Source organism: Gekko japonicus, unplaced genomic scaffold (genome assembly GCF_001447785.1).
Source record: "Gekko japonicus isolate JY-2015 unplaced genomic scaffold, Gekko_japonicus_V1.1 scaffold376, whole genome shotgun sequence".
In the NCBI taxonomy this organism is placed as follows: Eukaryota; Metazoa; Chordata; class Lepidosauria; order Squamata; family Gekkonidae; genus Gekko; species Gekko japonicus.
In genome coordinates, this window is record NW_015164675.1 from 33,780 (window position 1) to 56,766 (window position 22,987).

The 22,987-nt window shown below is 42.8% G+C and overlaps 1 protein-coding gene across 1 annotated transcript in view; it reads right to left on the bottom strand.

The window, feature by feature from the left end:
• Window positions 1–22,987, bottom strand: part of RAD50 (RAD50 homolog, double strand break repair protein) — a 58,524-nt gene that overhangs the window by 16,956 nt on the left and 18,581 nt on the right. The window contains exons 9-22 of the mRNA XM_015409273.1: window positions 21,090–21,283; window positions 14,748–14,954; window positions 13,126–13,308; window positions 12,775–12,932; window positions 11,689–11,864; window positions 10,606–10,843; window positions 8,883–9,072; window positions 7,731–7,857; window positions 6,806–6,999; window positions 6,524–6,634; window positions 5,296–5,388; window positions 5,104–5,217; window positions 4,351–4,478; window positions 1,484–1,708 (exon numbers count right to left, since the gene is read on the bottom strand). Of these exons, the coding sequence (XP_015264759.1) occupies window positions 1,484–1,708; window positions 4,351–4,478; window positions 5,104–5,217; window positions 5,296–5,388; window positions 6,524–6,634; window positions 6,806–6,999; window positions 7,731–7,857; window positions 8,883–9,072; window positions 10,606–10,843; window positions 11,689–11,864; window positions 12,775–12,932; window positions 13,126–13,308; window positions 14,748–14,954; window positions 21,090–21,283 (2,338 nt within the window). The remainder of the gene's footprint in view (window positions 1–1,483; window positions 1,709–4,350; window positions 4,479–5,103; window positions 5,218–5,295; window positions 5,389–6,523; window positions 6,635–6,805; window positions 7,000–7,730; window positions 7,858–8,882; window positions 9,073–10,605; window positions 10,844–11,688; window positions 11,865–12,774; window positions 12,933–13,125; window positions 13,309–14,747; window positions 14,955–21,089; window positions 21,284–22,987) is intronic.

The following is a 22,987-nucleotide window of genomic DNA, read 5'->3' on the forward strand; positions in this document are numbered from 1 at the left end:
TGGCTGCCAATAGCGTACCGGAGTCGTTTCAAAGTGCTGGTTCTTACCTTTAAAGCCCTACATGGTCTGGGTCCAGCTTACCTAAGGGACCGCCTTTCCTCATATGTTCCCCCTCGAGCACTTCGGTCTGGGACCCAACACCTCATGGCAATGCCAGGTTCCAAAGAGGATGGTTCTTACCTTTAAAGCCCTACATGGTCTGGGTTCAGCTTACCTAAGGGACCGCCTTTCCTCATATGTTCCCCCTTGAGCACTTCGGTCTGGGACCCAACACCTCCTGGCAATGCCAGGTCCCAAAGAGGCCAGGCTGGCCACTACCAGGGCCAGGGCTTTCTCGGTGGCGGCTCCTACCTAGTGGAATGAGCTCCCGGAGGAGATCCGGGCCCTGCGAGACCTTATGCAGTTCCGCAGGGCCTGTAAGACGAAGCTCTTCCACCAGGCGTATGAGTAGGAGCCGCCACTAACATCATCGCTATTCCATCTCTATCTGGCCCTGGATGAGATGAACATCAGTCCCTGGAGCAGATGAGGCTGAACAGTTATAAAAATGCCATCTGATATTATGTTGAACATCTAGAGCACTCTAGTCTTTGATTGTTATGAATGCTTTTGTATTGTGGGATTTATAAATGTTTTTAAAGTTGTTTTATATTGGCGTTTGCCACTTTTAAGCCGCCCTGAGCCCGCATTGCGGGGAGGGCGGGGTATAAATTGAAATAAATAAATAAATAAATAGGTTGTATTCAGATGCCACCAACAAGTCATGGTTTATTTATAATTAAAAACCAACTACAAAGTTCTGAGGTTCATGCTCACTCTCCTTCCATCACTTGCTGCACTAAGACTGACACCTTCCTGATTTTAAACTAGCCACATTTTGTTGTGTTATCCAAGCATCTTACTCTGTATGTTGGTCTTAAGACCGTAATAATAAACTAAACTAAACTAAAACTATCCAAGCATTTTCCTTAAGAAACTGTTTATTTCTTGCCTACAAAGTAGGATTTTAAACCACAATTCAGAATAGGATATTGGTTTCAAGGAAGAAACAAACTGCAATTTGTTAAAATATCCAGTTCAAGCATCATGACAAATGACCACCGGTGTAGGATGATGTACCCATTGGACACAGGCAGCCCAGATTCACCAGCCTATTTACCCTCTAGCATGCACATATTTCCGTGTTCCATTAACTAGGTGTGCCAGGAACTCTGGAAGTATAATGCAGGACAAAAATCCCATTTTGCTTTTTAAATCACACAATGTAAACAGATGAATTTACACTGCCTTGATGACTCCTAAAAGATTAAAAGCTTTTTAAAAATCCTGTATTCACTCTTTCACTTACGCTTCCCAAATGAAATAAATAAATGCCACAAGATACTTTATTATTTTAAAGTATGCTATTGGCTTGTGAAAAGAAAGCAAATACTATTTGTGTTACTTCATCATGGAAAGATAACAACCACACAGCATTACTCACTGATCCAGCGCTTTGTAGTAAATGTCAAGATCCTTGTTTGCCAGCTCTGTTGTTCTCATAACAATCATCTTTTTCCTGTACTCTTCCTCTGCATCCTTAAACTGTGGATCTCTCAGTTCTTTCTTAAACCTAAGGATCTCTTCCTCGAATCCATGCTGTCGACCCAGCGCTAAGCTGTGATTTCTTTTCAAATCATCTATTTTCTCCTCTAAATGCTGTCGGTCCCTGGGAAGTAATCAGTTAGTCACAAGCTAAAGAAATAAGGAAGCAGGGAACACTCTAACTCTTAGCACTGAACATAAGAAACTGAAAATCTGGATTACATGAAAACAAACAAGTATAATGGAAAAGTTATTAAGAAATTTTGAAGTTAAAATTGAGACATAGTTTAGGGACACTGAAGTGAATACGGTTTATAGAAGGACAGACATTGGCTCAATTCAATTGTGGTGATTAGGAATTCCCGGTGAGGCATCCTTCCTTTTATTCTGCCTCCATGGGGATTATGCACTGCTTTTCATTAATCTGAGATAGTTGATCCTAATCTTGTAATTGCCTTACTGTTGCGTTTGGGATTCAATCCACCTCACTATGAAAAGATGCGGTGATGGCTACTAGCTCAGACAGCTGTAAAAAGGGAATAGAGAAAGTCTTGGAGAATAAAATTAGTGGCCATTAGCCATGCTAGCTGTGGAATCACACAATTCAGAGAAGAGCTCTTGCCTTCATTTATTTATTATTTTAGAAACTTATATCCTGCTTTTCTCCAAACCTTAGTGAGCATCAAAGAGGCTGGCTACTTTATGCTGGATTTGACAGAACTTCTCTGATATTGTAAAGAAAATTTCAGATGGGTTTCTATGTTAGTCTGCAGCAGCAAAACAGGAGTCCAGTAGTACCTTAAAGACAAAATGCACCCCAACAGCAGCTTTCTCAAGTTAGAGCTCACTTCTTTAGATGCATAGGTTGTGTATATAAATTCAGGCCTGATGCATTTACACTCCTATACATATGAATAAGGGTGCTCTGACTCATGACAGCTTATGATAGAACAGTGTTGCACTTACCGTAACTGTTGTCCATCTAGTGTCTCTATGCAGGCACACATGGGTACTGCGCATGCGCACAGGCCAGCCACCAGAAGATTTCTAGTTAGCTTAGTAACAGAGCAGGAGGGGCCCCCCTCCCAATCAGAGCCACTGAGGCCATTTTCCCACCTAACAGTCACGTACTCCATCTGAATTTGGACCACTTTCCCACAGAGAAGACCTGTGAAGGAGTCAAGGGCTAAATGAATCGCTCTCAGTTTCAAGAGATTAATGTGTAGACCCTGTTTGAGTGTGAGCCCACTCTTTGTTTAGCCTGCATCTCCTCTGCTATCAGGGAGGTTGGTGCAGGATAGGTGAAAAGGAAGGGACAGTCATCTTGCTGAACCCTGTACATATTCAACTTTACAAGCAGTGGCAGGAATGGAAGACAGTTAGCTCTTGTCTAGGATTCTTTCCAGGAGTAGAAAGGCTACTATTTCTGGTGTGTCTGGGTAGAATTGCCCCAGTATCTTATCCCTAGGTCTGGCTTCTATGGAAGTGACTTGCACGTCCAAGGACTGCACCATCCAAACCATCTGCTCAGAACAGAGACACAAGTCCTCACTTGGATAAACTGGATCCTGATCTCCTACTGTATCATCTGGAGAGGGTTCCGAAGCTACACTGGAACTGGCATTGGCTCCACAGTCTTCCTCCTCAGAACCATAGACTGATGGACCTAAATGGGGGTTCCAATAAGCAACTGTATGTGGACTCTCCATCTGCCGTTCCAGCGCACCTGGTCATTCTCCATAGCCTCAGAGTGGATGGCAGCATGAATAATGGTGTCCTGTATCTGGAGATACGAAGCCAGTGGAGGGGCTGGAGGCATAAACAGCATGTTCCAAACGTTATGATTTTTCCAGAGGCAGAGGAGACAGGTGTAATGCTCATCAGTGCGAGTCATCTTTGTTGAGCAGGTGGAACATTTTTTGAATAAAGACATTTCTCAGTTTGTAGGAAAGCCAGAGGTAACTGAAGACATTCTTCTCAAGGCGGAGGGTAAAGAGAGAACCTAAGGGTGGGAGAGGGGCCCCTCCTCAAAGCATATAACTGTTAGGAAGGAAAATGGCCTCAACAGCTCTGATTGGGAGGGGCCCCTCCTGCTGTTACTAAGCTAACTAGGAATCTTCCGGTGGCTGGCCTGCACACATGCGCAGTACCCATATGGGACTGCACAGGACAACAATGATAAAATTTTGTTAGCCTTTAAGATGCCTCTGGACCTCTGTTTTATTTCTCTGATGAAACAGGTACTCATTCTTAGGAGAGGAATACCAAAAAGATACCAAGTTAGTGCACTTTGACCATACAGCCATAGGAATGATAAAGCATTAGAAACAAACCTGCATCTAACTATAGTGTTTAGGAAGCCACCAACATTAATGATAAAATCTTGATGACAGACAAATCTAGTGATAACGGAGGAACAAACAGAGTAGGTCTCAGGGACTCAGCGGTGATCCTGCAGAAACTCAGACATCTAAGGCTGGCCCCCATTCACAATTACTCTCACTACCTGTTCTCCAAATGCATTTGACTATACAGCATTTCAGAACCACTTTTTTCAGTGCAGTCAAATGGCATATGCTGTAATTGCCACAAGGATGGCCACAAGTACAGAGCTACCTACAGTTAAGTGATTATCTGAGCAAAGGAAAATGGTTTGGTCTAATAACAACACCCCTATCAGGATGTGGTGAATAATATGCAAATGCTTGAGACCCGCTGTTTTGCAATTTAAAGTATTTTTGTTTAAAATGGAAGATCAGAAGATACTTTTTCAGTTGTGGGACTTGCAATTCTCCCATCTCTTTCAAATACTGCTTTATGTTATCTTCAACTTCTTTTAGATCTTCATTTCTTTTTCTTAACGTAAGATTATCTTCTAACCACCGCTCCTGGATCTAAATTCAAACAATATATATTAGTGAAGGGGTTTACATCTTTTTGTACAGTTACTATCTGATAAACATAAGCACTGGTTCAAGTTAGTAGGCTATGTATTCAACTATATAAAACCTAGCAAACTTTGACATCAATGATACTTTTGGATGGATTAATGATTTTAACTGAAATCTGAGACAAACAGCTGTACTGACTGTTTGAAGGTGTTAGTGAATAGCAATTGCATGTTGGATGGCTGTATATAAGCAAGGCTGAACTGTTAAGATTTCATTTATTTTCCAGAAATAAAAGTCTTTGTAGTTTTGTATTTAAATGGCCATGGCATAAGTACACTATAGGGTCTCCATTTAAATCATATTAACTGGTCACACAAATTTAAATTATTAACCTCTGCAATGCCCAGAAAAGTCCATGGTACAATACGCCAAGCTACAGCACAATTATAAAATAGTTTGGCAGACCAAAAATTCCTAAGACTTAAAAGCATTTTATTCTTGTTATAAAATCCTCTGGGGTGATACCTTCCTTAGATTTCGGTCTGCTGTAAGTAATTTGGAATAATACAAAAGGCAGCAGGTATCAGTCAAATATTTGGGAATAATTTTTAAAACAAGACAAATATACCTTCTGAGTATCAATATCTTGCCTAATAGTTCCCATTTCTTTGTTTATCTTCTCTTTCTTTTTCTCACATTCGGCTAGCTGCTCTTTGACTTCATCAAGTTCAGATTCCTTTTGCTATGCAAGAAAAAAGAAGGTAGTTAAAATCTTGCTACTTTAAAACATAAATGTCATCTTGATTTAGCAATTAATTACCTGTTTGTATTCTTCTTTCCCTTCCTGAATGTAATTCTCAATCTCTTTTACGTAGATATGAATATTTTTAACTTTTTCTTTAACATCATTTATCTGTTGGAAAATATATAAAGAAACATGGGTTGCTTCAAAGAAATGTGTAGACATTATTTATAGATGACAACACATCAACTAAAGAACACCTAACAGAATGCTTATTATAACCATTGAATTAGGCTAGAACTACTTGAAAGGGTGACAATGACTATCCAAAACTACCATTGTTCTAAGAAAATGCATGCCTATCGGAAACAGATACTATCTTTATGATAATAGCTAGACAGCATACTGCTTAATCTTCATGCTGATCTTTATAGTGCCTTTTTTGCCTGAATTCTAATGCATTTTATTAAACTTTAACCAACCATATTTATTTGACAATTGATGAACAGTATAGTTCTATATAAATCTCATCTCCTCAACTGTCCTCTTTGAACTAGTAGCCCAGAATTTACCAGGCAGTGCATGGACACAGCAGCCCCGTAGCTAGGGATTTTGGGGGGAGGGGGCCTTGGGGGGGGGCCACCAGCTAATTACATCAAAGGCTCCAGGGCAAGGGGGGTCTGCTTGGCGTGCACCCACACAGCCCCCACTAGAGCCTCTGAGGTGAGCCAGAATCCCAATGTTAATAGACACTAAAAGGTCTAGGAAAGCTGCCGTGTTTAAAAAAAAAAAAGGAGAGCGGGGATCAAGTTTCCTCCCTCACTCCTTCCCTGAGCCTACAATCTTTTCTGGCGCAGAAAATCCAACAGGAGGAGCTAACTGTGGCAATCCAAACAATGTGTTTGTGACTCAGTCAACCACAGGTTGCTGCTGGGTCCTAAAGATATTCATCTCATCTCAGATGAGTTCAAACAGGGAGATGCCGGCTCAAGTCGACCAGGGGGCGAGGGGGCTGGAGGGAGGGAGGGGGAGCTGAAGATCGGGGGAGGGGCCCACAAAACAGCAGGGGAGCCGGGCCCCATGGGCCCCACATTAGCTACGGGCCTGGCACACAGAATGCAATCCACTGCTGAGTGGCAAGGACAGCAAAAAAAAACACGTTATAGATAAGAGGAGGGGAGAGGCGGTGGAAGTGGGCCAAAAAAAGAAAGAGGCTGTGGGGAAGTAGATATGGAGGGGAAGTGGAAATGTGTTCCCCTCCCTGCCGCCATGATTCCTCTTGGGTCCCCCAGCTGAAAATTCTAACCTTCTCCTGCATTATTTTGCAACTTGTGTTCTTTTTGTTCATTAACTCTTCTTTTTCTTCTTGTAATTTTTCTAAAGTTGCTCCCAAAGGAAATATCTGCTCCTTTGCTTCCTGAAAGAGAAAACACCAAGGTGTCTATTTTGCTTTAGAAGTCTGTCTTTACCTTCATCATGTCTGCACACTAGAACCTTTACTATCTGGCATCATTTTGTAAAACTGAAACAAATGTGAATTACAGAGAAGAATACAACCACTCATGTTTGCATTAGTTATTTGTCTTACTTTGATCTCTCGGTTCAAAGAGTGAATCTCGGTGGTCAACTCCACAGTCTGCTCCTCCAGCTGTTGTCGGCGTTGCATGCAACTGGAAATCTGAAGTTTCTCTGCTTTAAGCTCATTCACTGTACTCTTTAGATGCTGGACCTGATTTTGTTGGTCTTGCTTAAGATTTTGCTTCAGTTCAATTTTGCCAGTAACTGCATGTATGTTTAAAAGTACAACATAAATTTTAAAAAGATGAGATCAAATCTAAAGTACTGTCAGTTTTGTGGTTGTAATTTTACAGTTATAGGTGGAGAGGTGGGGGGAGGAAGGTGGTGCGGGTCCCGTTCGCGTGCAGTGGCAAAATGATGCACGGCTCACCAGCTCCAACCGAGTGCCGCACGTCATGTTGGAACGGTGGCAAGCAAGGAAGTCTTCGTGGGAGCTGCAGCGCGAGGAAGCCGGGTGGGGAATGAGAGCTGGGCCTGCACTGTCGGCCCCCTGGCAAGCTCCCTGGCTCGAGGGGTGGTGGAAGGGGTCGGCACAGTCTCCCTGGGCAGCCGGGCGGCAACAGCAGCAGGGCCACCTCGAGCGCTCCGCGTGCCAGCGGGGCACTAATCCCTGTGTGGGCGTAGGCCGGGTGGCGAGGCGGTGGGCGTCAGAGGCGTTCAGTCGCCAGAGCGTCCATCCCGCCCGGCGGCTCCCTGGAGACTGAGGGCGAGTCACTGCCCAGCAGCTCTGTGGGCGGGACGGAGGCGACGGAGGGAGGCAATGCAGGCAGGGGGTTGCCCCCCCTCCTGAGCGACAGACCCGGGACCCAAAGGCTGGGGAGGAGTGTGGAACGTCTCACACGAAAACTCCTTTATTATAAGGAGAGATATAGTGGTGACATTAATCTATTGTATTGACTGCGACAAACAGTCTAATGCATTTTGTATGCTCTTACCCGTATCCAACTGGTGCTTTTTCTCTTGCTTTTCTTGGCTTACTTGTAATAAAGTTCGACATAAATCCACTCCCTGTAACTTAGTAGCTTGCTGAGCAATTTTCCGTTCAACATCCTTTAGATCTGTCTGAAAATAACAAGAAAACACTGGTATCAGTATCACCTTTGGAGGTCTATCCAGTCCAATGCAAGCTCCCAGCTGCTCAAGGCATAACAGTGCCCTGTCATCTAGCCCTATTCCCTACAGCATTCATGAACAAGCACTAAATGCTAGAAGGAAATGTGGAAAATAGGCGCTCCATTCATACCTCCCACATCTCTATCAAGTACTCTTTTCACTTTATGTAATATATATGTAATATAAGAGGGACAGCCAGATGGGGATTCAGTAAGTAAATACAGGATTCCTATTCACCATAACCACCTGGAGCACTGAGTGCCTGTACACAGCTGTGGGGGATTCCTTCACTTTGGCATGTTTCAATTGAAATAAACAGGAGAAACATCTGCTTCAGGGAGTCTTTCTGATATCAGTAAAAGGTGGAGTGAGAGTTAAGCCTACCCTTCCCAATCTGAATCAGGACTTTGCTTTCATACAGCTGATCTCCAGGTGGCTAGGAAGTTCTGACAAGAGTATCGAAGTCCCAGCCCTTCCACATTTCTGTTCTTCGTGATAGCATGTAGTTGTAACAAGGTATGACAACTGTTCCCAGTACAACAGCAGTAAGCTGTTGCACAAAGTAAACACCCAAAGGGGGTTATAAAATTCTGCCAGCATGGTAACCCTTTATTTTCTGATGCTACACATTATTTTAAGCTTATCTGCAATAATTTCTGCTTTAGATTTACTCCAAATAGTGAGCGGTATGTCAATTGCAACTTGCATATTACTGTATATGAGTTTACTGAAGGGAGACTATTTAGAAAAAAACACAGTATGTGAGCCAGAAAGTCAAAACTGACTGCAACTTCATACGCTTGTCTACCGTGTATTCACAGAAGACATTTCTCTTACAAAATCTGCAAGGTCTTTATCAAGCAAGACCTTAGTATGTATACATTTACAACATCTTCAGCCAACAGAAATACCAGCCTTTTCTCTGAGATTTAATTTTGAAGATGCTTAGATATTTCTTAATTTATTACCCTTACCTGGTACCTTTCCATAAGTGTAATATCTTGGAGACATGCTTTGGCACTTTCTTCTTCAGGCATAAAAGTACCCAAGAGGGTTTCCTGTTCTTCGAGATCACCTTTAAGGCGTTGAATATCTCTGTTGAGAGTCTGCAGTCTGTTCCTTAAATCCGGTATATCCTTTTCTTTGAGATCTTCTACAGTTTGCCTTGACAAGAAATAGAATTCGTAACAAGTTTTTCATATTGTAACCGCAGCGGAAACACTTTCAGGTAGGTAGCTTTGCAGGTCTGTAGTAGAAGAGCAAGGTTTTAGTCCAGTAACACACTGAAGACCAACGAGATTTTCACAGTGCAAGCTTTCAAGAGTCAGATCTGTCTTTGTCAGATACCTAACAAAGGGAGCTTTGACACTCAAAAGCTTATACTGTGAAAATCTTGTTGGTCTTTAAGGTAGTATTGGGCTTGAATCTTTCTCAGCAGTAGAATCAGTTCAAAACAATGGGTAGTTGTGCTTGTATTTACAAGTTAAGTTTACAAAACCATTTTACAGAATACATCTCAAATTGTCTTTTGATTTATCAGATCATCAAAAACCAATGAAAAGGAATTACAAGGCACACCCTGAAAAGAAAAATCATCCTCAAGACACTCTGCATAAATTTACTTCATTATACATTCCTAGTGCTAGGCAATCTCTGGGACTGAAATAAAACACAATAAAATTCTGCCACAATCATTCCTAGTTTGCAATTTTTTAAAAAGCACATTCTGGCATGCAGTTAAGCGAATATGTGAAAATCTGATTTTGGAATTGATGTCTGTCCAACACCGGACTTACCAGCTGTGGTGCTGAAGGTTCGGGAGCGAGGAGAGGACGATGCGCCGACGCCCCAGGACCCTGTGGGGACAGGTTTGCCCGCCATCTCTGGCTCTGGGTCGGGACAGCTCAGTGGCAGGGATGGCGCCTGGCCACCTGGGGACCCATGGGGCTGCTGCAGTGGGGAGCTCTGGTGGCAGGAGCCGGGTCTCCCAAGAGGCGGCCCAGCTTCAAAGGTACCCGTTCCCGGCTCAGGCCAAACCTGCCTGCATCGGTGTGAGCCCCGCTGTCAGGACAGGGTGGAGGCGAGTGAGGGCTGGTGAGAGACCCCACCCCAGACAAAGCCAGAAGAGGGCGGGACAAGAGGTTTAAAGAGGCAAATGTCCTGACCTACTGAGAGGGAGCATGGCATGACAGGCAGTAAGTGGGACCATTGAGGAATGGGGAAGGACGTGAAGAAGGGAGATCAGGAGGCATAAAAGGAGGCCAGAACACTGGGGTAGAAGAGGAGGAGAGCCGGGGAGTATGACGAGCAAGAGAGACTTTAGACTCCAGCTGGTCAAGGCCTCCCCCACCTGTGCACTGAGACCCCAGTGGCCCCTTTGAGACTTCCCGAGCCACGGGCATGCAGGGACAGCTTGACAATGTCTAAGAAAATTCCAGAATTCCATAATGAATATCCATAGTGCCCATTCCTAAATAAGAGAGGACTTAGAAAATAATGGCAGGCAGCCAAGGCACGGCCAGTACTGCTGCTGGAGTTGTTTGGATTATGCTAAATCTCTTATGCACAGTAAGCAAAACTCCTTTCCAAAAAATTTCTGAGAAAAGCTTGTTCAGAAAAATAGGTTTAGTCTCTGAAAACGTTTCCTAAAGGATATAATTCCTATAAGAAAAAGAAGGTAAACTTTACTGCCCTCACCTGACCGGTTTAAGCCCAATCATTTCATCACGTCTTCTCTCTCTCCTCTTCAGCTCAAACTCTGTGGACTTCAACTTGTCTGGGGCAAGGCGCAGCTTGGATTGAAGGTCACTTATCACGTCCTGCAGTTCTGCCTCTGTCTGAAAGACCCTCTGACAGACTGGACAACATGACTGATTCTCATCAGTTAACTGTGTAATGAACTGCGAATAAACTGCTGTAGCTCCTGCAAGCATAGCTGTTTTGGAGAATAAACATTTATCATCAAAACTGATATTGGGGTTGGTAGAAATGTATCAGATTTGCCAAATGCAGTCTGATCCTATGAAGTCCATGTTGATAAACCAGGTGCTGCCACAAGCACACAATTATCACTTAAGCGACTCGGACCATTACACATTATTCTATCCATCTATTGACCTTGAAACTGAAAACAATGAAGCATCACATTGTGCATGAATGTTTCTTGAAAGAAAAGGAAATAAAAGGATGGAACTATGAGGGAGATTGACATCTTTGACCCACCTGTCATCTACAGCTTCTTGCTTTAATCACAAGCTGCACTTTGTACCATAGCAACTAAACCTTATCTGTAATTAGGCTATGATCTTCAAATAATTTATAGTGGAAAGATCCAAATACTTTCACAGATATCATTTTCAGAACAAGTAACTGATGGGTTGCAATCAATTTTAAGTAAAGTGGAAAATTTTGCAACAAAAAACAAGACAGCTTATTAAATTCCTGGTATCAGGTCAGAATGGATAACTGTTACATCCAAATACATCTCTGGTCAATATAAACTTTAAGTAATTTCAACCTATAATCAACACGGAACCTACTGTTTCAAGTACCAGAAGAATGAATTAAAGAAGCCAATAAATTTGGTGCTCAATTTAAACCAAAAACACAACTAGAGAAAATCTGAATTGTTTAAAATTGGGCAGGCAAGACCTGAGGCTCGATTAAGAATTCTCACTGGTTTTCATGAGACGAATCAGCAGAACACATCTATTATTATACAGGTTAATATGAACCTGAAATTAAGACCTATATGAAACTGTTTGTGCCATATAAATTTACCTCGTTGCTTGGATGTTTTTTCAATTTCATCATCAAGTTTCTGTAGATCACTTTCAAAATCCTGGCTTCCACAAACATCAAAGAGCTTTTCTTCATAGCTGGTCAACTGCTCCTCTTTTTTTCGTATTTCAGCACTAATATGACTTTTGTTCTGCTCAGCTGAAACAAGTTCTTTGCTGAAACACGAGTATAATTATAATCAGAAATGAGATGAAGTTACTCTTGCAGTTTCAAGTGATTTTCATTTTTCATCTGCCCAATTCAAAATGTTGGGGGAGGGCGGTTTAACACAATAATAAATAAAAATCTAATTATAAGGTTGCCAATCTGGAGCAGGGAAAGGCTGCCAGTCAGATAATATCCTCCAACTAAAAATATCCTATTTCCTTGCCGCATAAGCCTTATGTAGGTGTGTGAAAGTATTGGCAAGTTTACCAGACTCTGACATAAATGCAGACCAAAAAACCCCTTCTAAACCATAGTTTGGTGGATCAGAACATGCCACAGGCATTGCACCCTCACAACCGGATTCTCTCCTCCATTTTCAAGGACAGACTGACCAGTTTGCTATGACATCTGAATCTGGCAACTACAGGTAGTACTAGCTTCCAAGCCATGGTTTGCCAGCCTTCTGGAAACCTGACTATATTCTTCTTTGCTGCATACACACATATAGCTAGATGCACATACACATGCAGCAGAAAGCCATAACTACACTTCCCCTAGCAACAGTCTGTGTTCCTCTCTTTCAACCCATTCCCTTCACCTGTCTCTTTCTCTGTCTCACCATATTCTCTGTCTTCTCTCTCTGTCTTCCACTTCCTTTCCCTTGGATGTGCATGCTCTGCTTGTGGCAAGACCCCACTGCCACAAGCACATTACAATCTATTATCAGTGTTATTTGCTAATGCCTACAAATTAATCAAAACTGACACCATATTATCAACTCTGGAGTACAATCCACCATGCAGTCATTTAAATGGCACTTGCTACAATAAGAAGTTTACATTGCAATGTAAAAAACAGAACTAAAACAGTAACTTGATACAAACACACAAACCCAGGCATCAAATTTTATGTACTCACTTAAGCTTAGCAAGTTTGTCTCTTGTCTGATTAATCTCCCTCACTTTAGAATGAAGCCAGTCTTCAAGCTGTCTTTTATTTGGAAAATATCCCAGTAAGGAGATTAATTCTTCACTATGTCTTGATTTGATTTTTCTAATCTGCTCCTCCTTGTCAGCCTTTTAAACAAAGAGCACCAACATATGATGTAACAGTAAGGTTTTGTTTCGTTTAGCAGCTACTAAAGTAATATCAGAATACTCGATAAGAAGTCAAATCAATAATTCTGAAGATGTAATTTTAATGGAACATTCAATGTATGACAGCAGTAGAACAAACAGACTATTCAGAGAAGAAGAGAAAATACACTACTTTATCTTTCTTCAGCATGTCCATCTGGGTTATTATCGCAGTATTCAAGTTCAACTGCTCCATCTCTTTATCCAGTTTCCGAAGAATGCTGTCTAAATTTGCCTTCTCTCTTTGTAACTCTTTTATTTCCATTTCCAGGCCTTCTACATTGCTATTCCTTTCAGCTTCTTCTAGTTCACGTTTCTAAACAGAGATGTGAGAGCCAGAATACATTTTATACATTTTAACTAGTAGAAACAGACACAAGGGGCAACATTGGAATGCTACTCACTGAACCACAAAGCAAATGTCCATGGTACATAGGCAAAAAGAGCTTCCCCATGACATTTAATCATAGAAGGTTCAGAATCTACTTCACATTCTGATCTGAGGTAACCAGCCTAACTATACCTAATGTGGTACGGTGCAGGTTTTGATAATTGTGATTTCTTTAGTTAAACTGTAGTTTCACATTATGTCTGAACTGACCCAGTGAAGTTTTAAAACTTTTATTGGAACAGGCTTTCTTGCTTGTTCATAATTATTGTAAGAATACACCTATCTACTTCTTATTTGTTCTAGCCATGTCTTCTTTTTTTGCAGTTTTATGAGTTTGTAATATCACTGAGTTTATACAGTGGTAGTGAACAACAGCCCTGATCTGGATAACCCAGGATAGCCTGATCTTGTTAGATTTTGGAAGCTAAGCAACATTGGCCCTGGTTAGTACTTGGATGGTAGACCCCCAAGGAATACCAGCGTTGCTATGCAGAGGCAGGCAATGGCAAACCACCTCTGAACGTCTCTTGCCTTGAATCCCCTATGGTTCTGCCATAAGTTGGCTGCAATTTGACAGCAAAGAAAGAGAGAGAGAGAGAGTGAGAGAGAGAGAGGAAGGGAGGGAGAAGTGAACAACAAATAATCCTCCTTCTCCACTAAAAGCGCCTTGCCATTATATGAGCCCAAACCTCCACAAATATCTAGTCTAGTGAAATGCTGAAGGGAAGCAGTGGCTTCAAGTATGGACCACAGGTCTAGCGTCTGTAACTGCCACCACCCCATCCTTCAAGACACTGAGGGGGGGCAGCAGATGGAAAATGTAAGTTCTCAGAAATCTATCCTGCCTGTTAGTTGAATGTTTGCTCAGAGACGGTCAGAGGCTGCTAAACATCTGTGACAGTTGTCATTTTGCACTTGCATCTTTGAAAGCAGCTGTGTTTGTTGACTGCCCTCAAAAGAGAAACTTTTAAGTTCCTCACCAAGGAGTATTAAAAAAACAACATTTAAGAAAAATACCAATAATGACATTCATATCCGAAAGGAGAAAGCAAATGTAGTCTGCTGCACTAAAAACTAGATGTTGCCTCTTAAATTCTCAATAATTAAGCTGCACAAAAATATCATACTATCTGTTGCTGTAAGAAGGTTCCTACTATGTAATTTCTGCTTTCATTTCCCAAGCCATGTTTAACACTTATTGGGTACTCACCTCTGGTTGGTTTCCAGACTTCTACAAGTCAAATTTTATGGCACTGTCTACTAGATGTCTCACTCTGTTGATTGTATTGATTTATGCTGTAGAATCTGCCTTGCGTCCCAGTGAGAAAAGCGAACTACAAATAAATAAATAAATAAATTCTTACCGCTTTGGCAAGTTCCTGATCCAGCTCCGAAAGCCTGTCTGATGACCCTTCAAGCTGGTGCAGTTCATGTTTCAAGTTCTTCACTTCAAGCTGCTTTTTATTTTGAATGTCTACCTTCAGCTCAATAGTTCTTTCAAGCCCAGTTTTTTTATCCCTTATTTCATCTAATTGCTTTTGCTTCATCATTTCCTTCTCTCCAAATTCTCTCTGAAAAAGTCACAGAAGTTATTTAATGAAGAGTATGATCCTAAGCATATTTATTTGGAAGTTAATCTCACAGAAATCAACAGGACCCGCATCTTAATATACATAAAAGAATTATAAACAGACAAGGTCAACTATATTCTTTGGTAACTCTCCTGTGCTATAAATACAAATGCACAGAATCCTATGCAGAGGCATCTTCCGCCTCCTTGACCTATTGTCTCTCTTAAGTATAACTATACATTAGACATACACATCTATTAAACTCCTGAGTAAAAATCCAGAAAATGTCCACTCTTCATGTCCATCTATAAGAAACAAAGACCAGCTCTTCTGCTCAGTGTCTCCGGATTCTCCTCCTTATTGCAGCCCCTGTCCTACAAGGATTCTGTCCATGCAGGTCCCTCAGTCCCCATTACACCTCCCTCTTTTGCCAGTGGAAAAGCTGACAGGATCCAGGACCATAGTATTTAACTATGTTAAGCAAGGTTAGATTTTCTCACTAAAGATATATAGATATAGATATAGATATAGATATAGATATAGATATAGATATAGATAGATAGATAGATAGATAGATAGATAGATAGATCGATCGATCGATCTCTGGATCAGATCATGAGCTACTCATTGCAAAATTCAGGCTTAAACTGAAGAAAGCTGGGAAAACTACTAGACCACTCAGCCCGGTATGACCTAGATCACATCCCTTATAAATATACAGTGGAGGTGAAGAATAGGTTTAGATGTGATAGACAGAGTGCCTGAAGAACTATGGACAGAGGTTCGTGACATTGTACAGGAGGCAGCAATCAGCACCATCCCAAAGAAAAAGCAATACAGAAAGCAAAGTGGTGGTCTGATGAGGATGAGGCAAGAAAGAACGTGGAAGGCAAACGTGAAAAGGAAAGATTTACCCAACTGAATGCAGATTCCCAGAGAACAGCAAGGAGAGATAAGGAGACTTTCCTGAATGAGCAATGCAAAGTAATAGAGGAAAACAACAGAATGAGAAGGACTAAAGATCTCTTCAAGAAAACTGGAGAAATCAAGGGAATGTTCCGTGCAAAGCTGGCCATGATAAAGGACAAAAACGGTAGGGACATAACAGAAGCAGAACAAATTAGGAAATTATGGCAAGAATACACAGAGGACCTATACAAGAAGGACCTCAATGTCCTTGACAACCACAACGGTGTAACCACTGACCTCGAAGCCAGACATCCTGAAGTCAAATGGGCCTTAGAAAACATTACTAACAACAAAGTTAGCGGAGGTGACAGTATCCCAGCTGAGCTATTCAAAGTCTTAAAAGATGATGCTGTTAAAATGCTGCACTCAATATGCCAGCAAGTTTGGAAAACGTAACAATGGCTACAGGATTGGAAAAGGTCAGTTTACATTCCAATTCCAAAGAAGGGCAATGCCAAGGAATGTTCAAGCTATTGCAGAATTGCACTCATTTCACATGCTAGCAAGGTCATGCTCAAGATCCTACAAGCTAAGTTTCAGCAGTACATGGATAGAGAACTGCCAGAAATACAAGCTGGGTTTCAAAGAGGTAGAGGAACTAGAGATCAAATTGCCAACATTCACTGGATTATGGAGAAAACAAGGGAACAAGGGAAAAACATCTACTTTTGCTTCATTGACTATGCTAACGCCTTTGATTGTGTGGATCACAACAAACCGTGGCAAGTCCTTAAAGAGATGGGAGTACCAGATCACCTCATATTTCTCCTGAGAAACCTGTATAAGGTTCAAGAAGCGACAGTTAGAACCAGACATGGAACAACTGATTGGTTTAGCATAGGAAAAGGAGTAGAAGGGTGTATATTGTCACCCTGCTTATTTAATTTATATGCAGAGTACATCATTAACATAATTAACTATTATGGTTTGACCACTTTATTGTATTGAACGGTTTTATATTTGATAGATTATGAATTTGGTTTGTACTCTGATAAAATTGTGTTATATATTACAGTGCAAATTGAGTATATTATATTATCACTGGCCTTTATTTAAATTCACTGGCTAGGTGAATGGATATGGCCTGTAACCAGATTATTAGTTTAGCTGAGTAATGGGATTTTTCTTAGGACAGATTAGGATTTAGTTGGATTAGTAGTATTGGGAGTATTGTCGACTGCTATCAGTAGCACTCATATAGGTATTTCATCTGCCAGTTGGTGCATTAGTTGGTCTGAGGCTTGCGAAGACCACTAATTATCGGTGATGGCTGAGCAAAGGACACCAGTACTCCTGGGGAGGGGAAAGTATAGTGGTGGGACCAGGCATGAATGTAAGGGAAGGGGGTGGAGATATAGAGGAACTCGGGCTCCTTTCAGCCTGCGTCCCATCTTGAAGGTGGTAGGTGGGGGTCTAGGATTAAAGATCCCTCTCTGACATTGGTGTTGTGCACTGTCAGGTCCATAAATAATAAAACCATAATCCTTCGGGATTTACAACTGGAACAAGATGTGGACCTGGTTTGCATGACCAAGACTTGGGTTAGTGATGGGGAGACAGTAGCTCTCTCCCAGCTTGCTCCTCCCAAGTTCTTGGTCCTCCACCAATCCCGACTAAGGGGTGGGGGGGAGGAGTGGCTCTGTTCATTCGGGAGGCTTACTCCTTCAAGGCGCTCCCCACCACCAAAGCTCACAGGCATAGAGTGCACTGGCTTTGTGTATGAAGCCGGGGAGAGTTTGGCTATTTGGTTGGTGTACCGTCCACCCAACGCACTGACCAGTAGCCTACCATCCTTGGTGGAGGCTGTATCGGGCTGGGCGTTGGAGCACTCTAGACTGATAGTCTTGGGTGACTTCAATGTCTATGCCGATGTGGCCTCCACACAGGCGATGGACCTGGTATCGTCCATGGTGGCACCAGGACTCTCCCAGTATGTAACAGCCCCCACACACCAAGCTGGGCACACGTCTGATTTGATCTTCATAATAGGGGTCACTGTGGATCCGCCACAACCTCCCTGCCACATTTGAGACAGTAAGTGAACTCGAGGCTCCATGCATGTCTTCTTGTCATGTTTTGGATTATTTCAATCTGCTCAGCCTGGAGGAAGTTGATAAATTGTTCCCAACTGTTTGCTCAACCACTTGCAACCTTGGCCCATGCCCATCGTGGCTAATTAAAGCTAGCTGTGATAGGCTACGAGGTACCCTAAGGGACATGATCAAGTCCCTCTCCGAGAGACTGTTCCCTGGGGCACTCAAGGAAGCAGTGGTATGCCCCCTCTTTAAAAAACCATCCTTGGACCCAGCCGAATTGGCCAACTATTGGCCGGTCTCCAATTTGCCCTATTTGGGCAAATTAATTGAGAGACCGGTGGCGATTCAGTTGCATGATTTTTTGGATGACACTTCCATATTAGATCCCTTCCAGTCTAGCTTCCGATCAGGCCACAGAATGGAGACAGCACTGGTCGCCTTCATGGAGGCATCTGGATCAGGGCAGTTCAGCAGCGGAGACAGCATTGGTCGCCTTCATAGAGGCATCTTGATCAGGCCAGTTCAGCAGTGTTATTGTTGTTAGACCTGTTGGCGGCGTTCAACATGGTTGACCACCAACTACTGATCCACTGCCTCACCGATGCTGGGATTCAGGGGTCTGCCTTGCAGTGGCTTTCCTTGTTTCTTCAGGGACAGGGACAAAAGGTGGCGCTAGGGGAACAGATGTCCCAAAGGCACCCGCTTGTTTGTGGTGTGCCCCAAGGGGCGATACTTTCCCCGATGTTATTTAACATCTATATGCGCCCCCTTGCCCAGATTTCCCGGAGGTATGGGCTGGGATGTCACCAGTATGCAGATGACACCTCTGTTGTTGGGCGGCCAGTCTGGCTTTAGTCTGGGAGATCTGGACCTGGTGTAGCAGGCCGTGGCTGGTTGGCTTAGACTGAGCTGATTGAAATTGAATCCAATGAAGGCAGACGTCCTGTGCCTGAGTCGGGGTGGCCCGGGGTGAGGGATCCTACTCCTGACTATCGATGTACCATTGGTGCCAGCATCAGAGGTTAGGAGCTGAGGAGTTCTCTCTGAGTCAGGGTGGCCCAGGGTGAGGGATCCTACTCCTGACTATCAGCGATGTACCGTTGGTGCCAGCATCAGAGGTTAGGAGCTTAGGAGTTCTCTTGGATACCTCCCTAACGATGGAGGCCCAGGTAGCAGCCACTGCTAAGTCTGCCTTTTATCATCTTTGGCTATCAAGCAGTTGGTTCCCTTCCTTGAATGCAACAACTTGGCGACAGTGATCCATGCAATGGTCACCTCGAGGTTAGACTACTGTAATGCTATCTACATGGGGCTGCCCCTGTCCCAAATCCGGAGGCTTCAGCTGGTGCAGAATGCAGTCGCTAGGCTGTTGTTGGGTCTCCCTATGCGGGAGCACATTCAGCCTGCGCTAAAAGCACTGTACTGGCTGCCTATAGCATACCGGATTCGCTTCGAGGTGCTGGTGTTTACCTTTAAAGCCCTTTATGGTCAGGGGCCTACCTGAGGAACCGCCTTTCCCCATATGTTCTACAGAGAGCACTGCAGTCAGGATCCCAAAATCGTCTGGCCCTTCTGGGCCCTAAAAACATCAAGCTGGCATCAACTAGGGCCAGGGCCTTTTCAGTAGCGGCTTCGCGCTGGTGGAATGAGCTCCTGGAAGACCTCAGGACCCTGCAGGACCTTTTACAGTTCTGCAGGGCCTGCAAGATGGAGCTCTTCCACCAGGCCATTAGTTAAGGAGCCACACCCAGTTCATCAAGGCCCTATGCCAAATACCACCACCGACAGCCTGAGCTCCGCAGACTTTAAAATCAAATACCAACTGCATTTACTAGTATGTTGATGCCTTTGCCATCACTGCTTAAATTGTTCACTAGCGCCTTATGTTGTTGTTTTTAAGATTTTAATGCTTTTATTTATATTGTTGTTTTAACTACTGGATATATGTAAGCCGCCCTAAGCCTGCTCTGGCGGGGAGGGCGGGGTATAAATCAAATAAAATAAATAAATCGTGCAAAATGCTGACCTGGAAGAATCACAAGCCAGAATTAAGATTGCCAGGAAAAACATTAACAGCCTCAGATATTTTATTTATTTATTTTATTTATTTAGGTATTTTTACCCCGCCCTCCCCGCACGCGGGCTCCCCGCATGCTGACGATACCACTCTAATGGCAGAAAATGAAGAGGACCTAAAGAGCCTCTTGCTCAGGGTAAAAGAGGAGAGCGCAAAAGTTGGCTTGAAACTCAACATCCAAAAAACTAAGATCATGGCATCTGACCCCATCACTCCTTGGCAAACAGAAGGGAAAGTGATGGAAGCAGTGACAGATTTCACATTCCTGGGATCCAAGATCACTGCAGATGGTGATTGCAGCCATGAAATTTAAAGACACCTGCTCCTTGGGAGGAAAGCTATGGCAAACCTAGACAGCATAATAAAAAGCAGAGATATCACCCTGCCAACAAAAGTTTGTATAGTCAAAACAACATTAGGGGTCATGAGCGTTATAGAAATCGAAATATAAATGGTATTTCCAGTAGTATGTATGGCTGTGAAAGTTGGACTATAAGGAAGGCCGTGCGCCGGACAAATACTTTCTAATTATGGTGCTGGAGAAGACTCTTGAGAGTCCCTTGGACTGCAAGGAGATCAGACAAGTCAATCCTAAAGGAAATCGACCCTGACTGTTCCCTGGAAGGCCAGATACTGAAGCTGAAGCTCAAATACTTTGGCCACCAAATGAGAAGGGAGCACTCACTGAAGAAGACCCTGATGCTTGGAAAGATTGAAGGTCAAAGAAGACGGGGACGGCAAAGGATGAGATGGTTAGACAGTGTTATCGATGCAACAAACATGAAATTGAGCAAACCCAGGACGAGTGCAGAAGACAGGAGGGCCTGGCATGATGTGGTCCATGAGATCGCAAAGACTTGGACTCTGTGCAACTGAACATCAACAACCCAAATCTAAATTTAGCTAGAAGTCCCATTGGTTTCAAAAGTAACTTACATCAAAGGAAGTGAATTTAAGTTTGCAGCATAACATCGCAACTGATTTGGCAAGTGATTGCTTGTGATGTTCTATATTAACTGAGCCTTTCTGTAATATGGTTAAATAGATATTTACCATCAGCTGATTAGCTGCTTCAGTGTCTTTGTCCTGTCTCTCCTTTACAAGCCTGTGAAAACTGTTAATTTGCCTTTCATTGAAAGGTGCTCTTTCAAATCCTTCCAATTCCATGTGAACAGCCAAAGACTGAATTAATGAATCTCTGGTTCTAATGTGCTGCTGGTGACGATCTGCTTGCAGCTGAAGACGACCTTCATAAAACAACAATGAAGTTTAAATGCATTTTCATCATTCAAAAATGACAAGGAGTTACAACTCTATTAATTAGATGCTCAGGCTACAAAAGATTCCAGATAATCTGAAACTTCCACTTTAAATATAAAAGCAAAACTGAAAACACAGAGTCAGTGATACAGTGATTTAGACCACTGGACTAAATCTCAGAAACCAGAATTCACAACTCCACTCGGCCATGAAGGTCAATGAATGAATTTGTTAGTTGCGTGCTCTCTCTCTCAGCTGAACCTGCTTCACAGGGTTCTGTGTGCATTAAATGGGCATGTGAACAGCCCCCTAAACTACTTGGAGAAAGGACAAAATAAAACCTTAATAATTAAACGTGTGCATTCACTGTCAACTTTCAGGTATCAAAGAATTCACAACACTTCTACATCTTTGTTTACTTAGCATGCCATGATATGTTTTGAGAACGTCTATGCCACGTCATACTTTCAAACAGTCTTGCATGTTATTGCTTACTTGAAGCAGACATTGCCCATACAAGGATACCTTCCTCCATTGATGGCAAACCACATTTCAGTACATTAAAAGGAAAACATCCCAGAGATTCATGATGACTCTTCTATATCATGGAGTGAAAAGTTTTGAGGTTTTGTTGTCTTTGCAAAGAGGGAAAGGAATATTTCTTCTTAGAGGTTACCTCAATATATTAATTCCCCCCACCCTCCATTTTGGTACTGTAAAATTTTGTTATCCAGCATCCTTGGGGAATGGAGACTGCCAAATAATCAAACGTGCTGGATACTCAAGTTTTTCTGTCCTGCCCCTTCTCCAGAGGAATCCACAGCAACCAAATCCCACTCCCTTGGGAACGCCATGGTGACAACTGCCACTCCTGGATGGTCCCTTCTTCTTCCCCCCAGGCCACAGAACTATCCTACACAACAGGAAGACCACCAGGAAAGCTACTTGGGACCCCTTTGGCACTGCTGATTCCTGTCAGCACAAGGCAGGCTGACAGGAAAAGCACCCGAGATTACAACAGCTGACTGCACTGTCTGTCAGAGTTTAGCGGTGACAGGAGGCATTAAACTGGCTAGCTGGAGAGGTGAAAATGGGGCATGTGGGCTTCCAGAGGCACAGATTTATGTTGGCTATGGGAAAGAGCTTGCCTACTGGATGATACCAGTTAACTGATCATTCTGGATTAGCAATTGCCAGACAACAAAGCTTTTACTGTATTACTTTTCCTTCTTGCAGTTAAGTTTATGTATGTTTGCTCAGATGAACTTTCAAGAAAGTCTGCATTTGCTGAATACTTTACAATTCTGATGTCCATTTTTCAAGCAGGAATATCAGTGAGAGGTATCCAGATACTCCCAAATTGCTGACACTTTCACCAAACTGTTGTTCTTTCAACTTGTGTAAACAACATATCTGAATGTATCTAAATGCCCAGCATTGCAATTACAACGCAGTTTAAGGGTTTCCTTCTTTTGGACTCAATATCCTTTTCTCAATGAGATTAAGTTTGTGTAATCAATCTGAAAAATGAGAGCTGGCACCTCCTAAGAAGAACCAAGTCATGGTTATCCCATCCACAGGACTTTCCAGGTAAGAGACAAGCAGAGCTTGTCTTTGCCACTGCCTTCCTTGGTGGTCTCCTATCCAAGCACTGACCTGGCCAACCCTGCCAGCTCCCAAGATCTGACAAG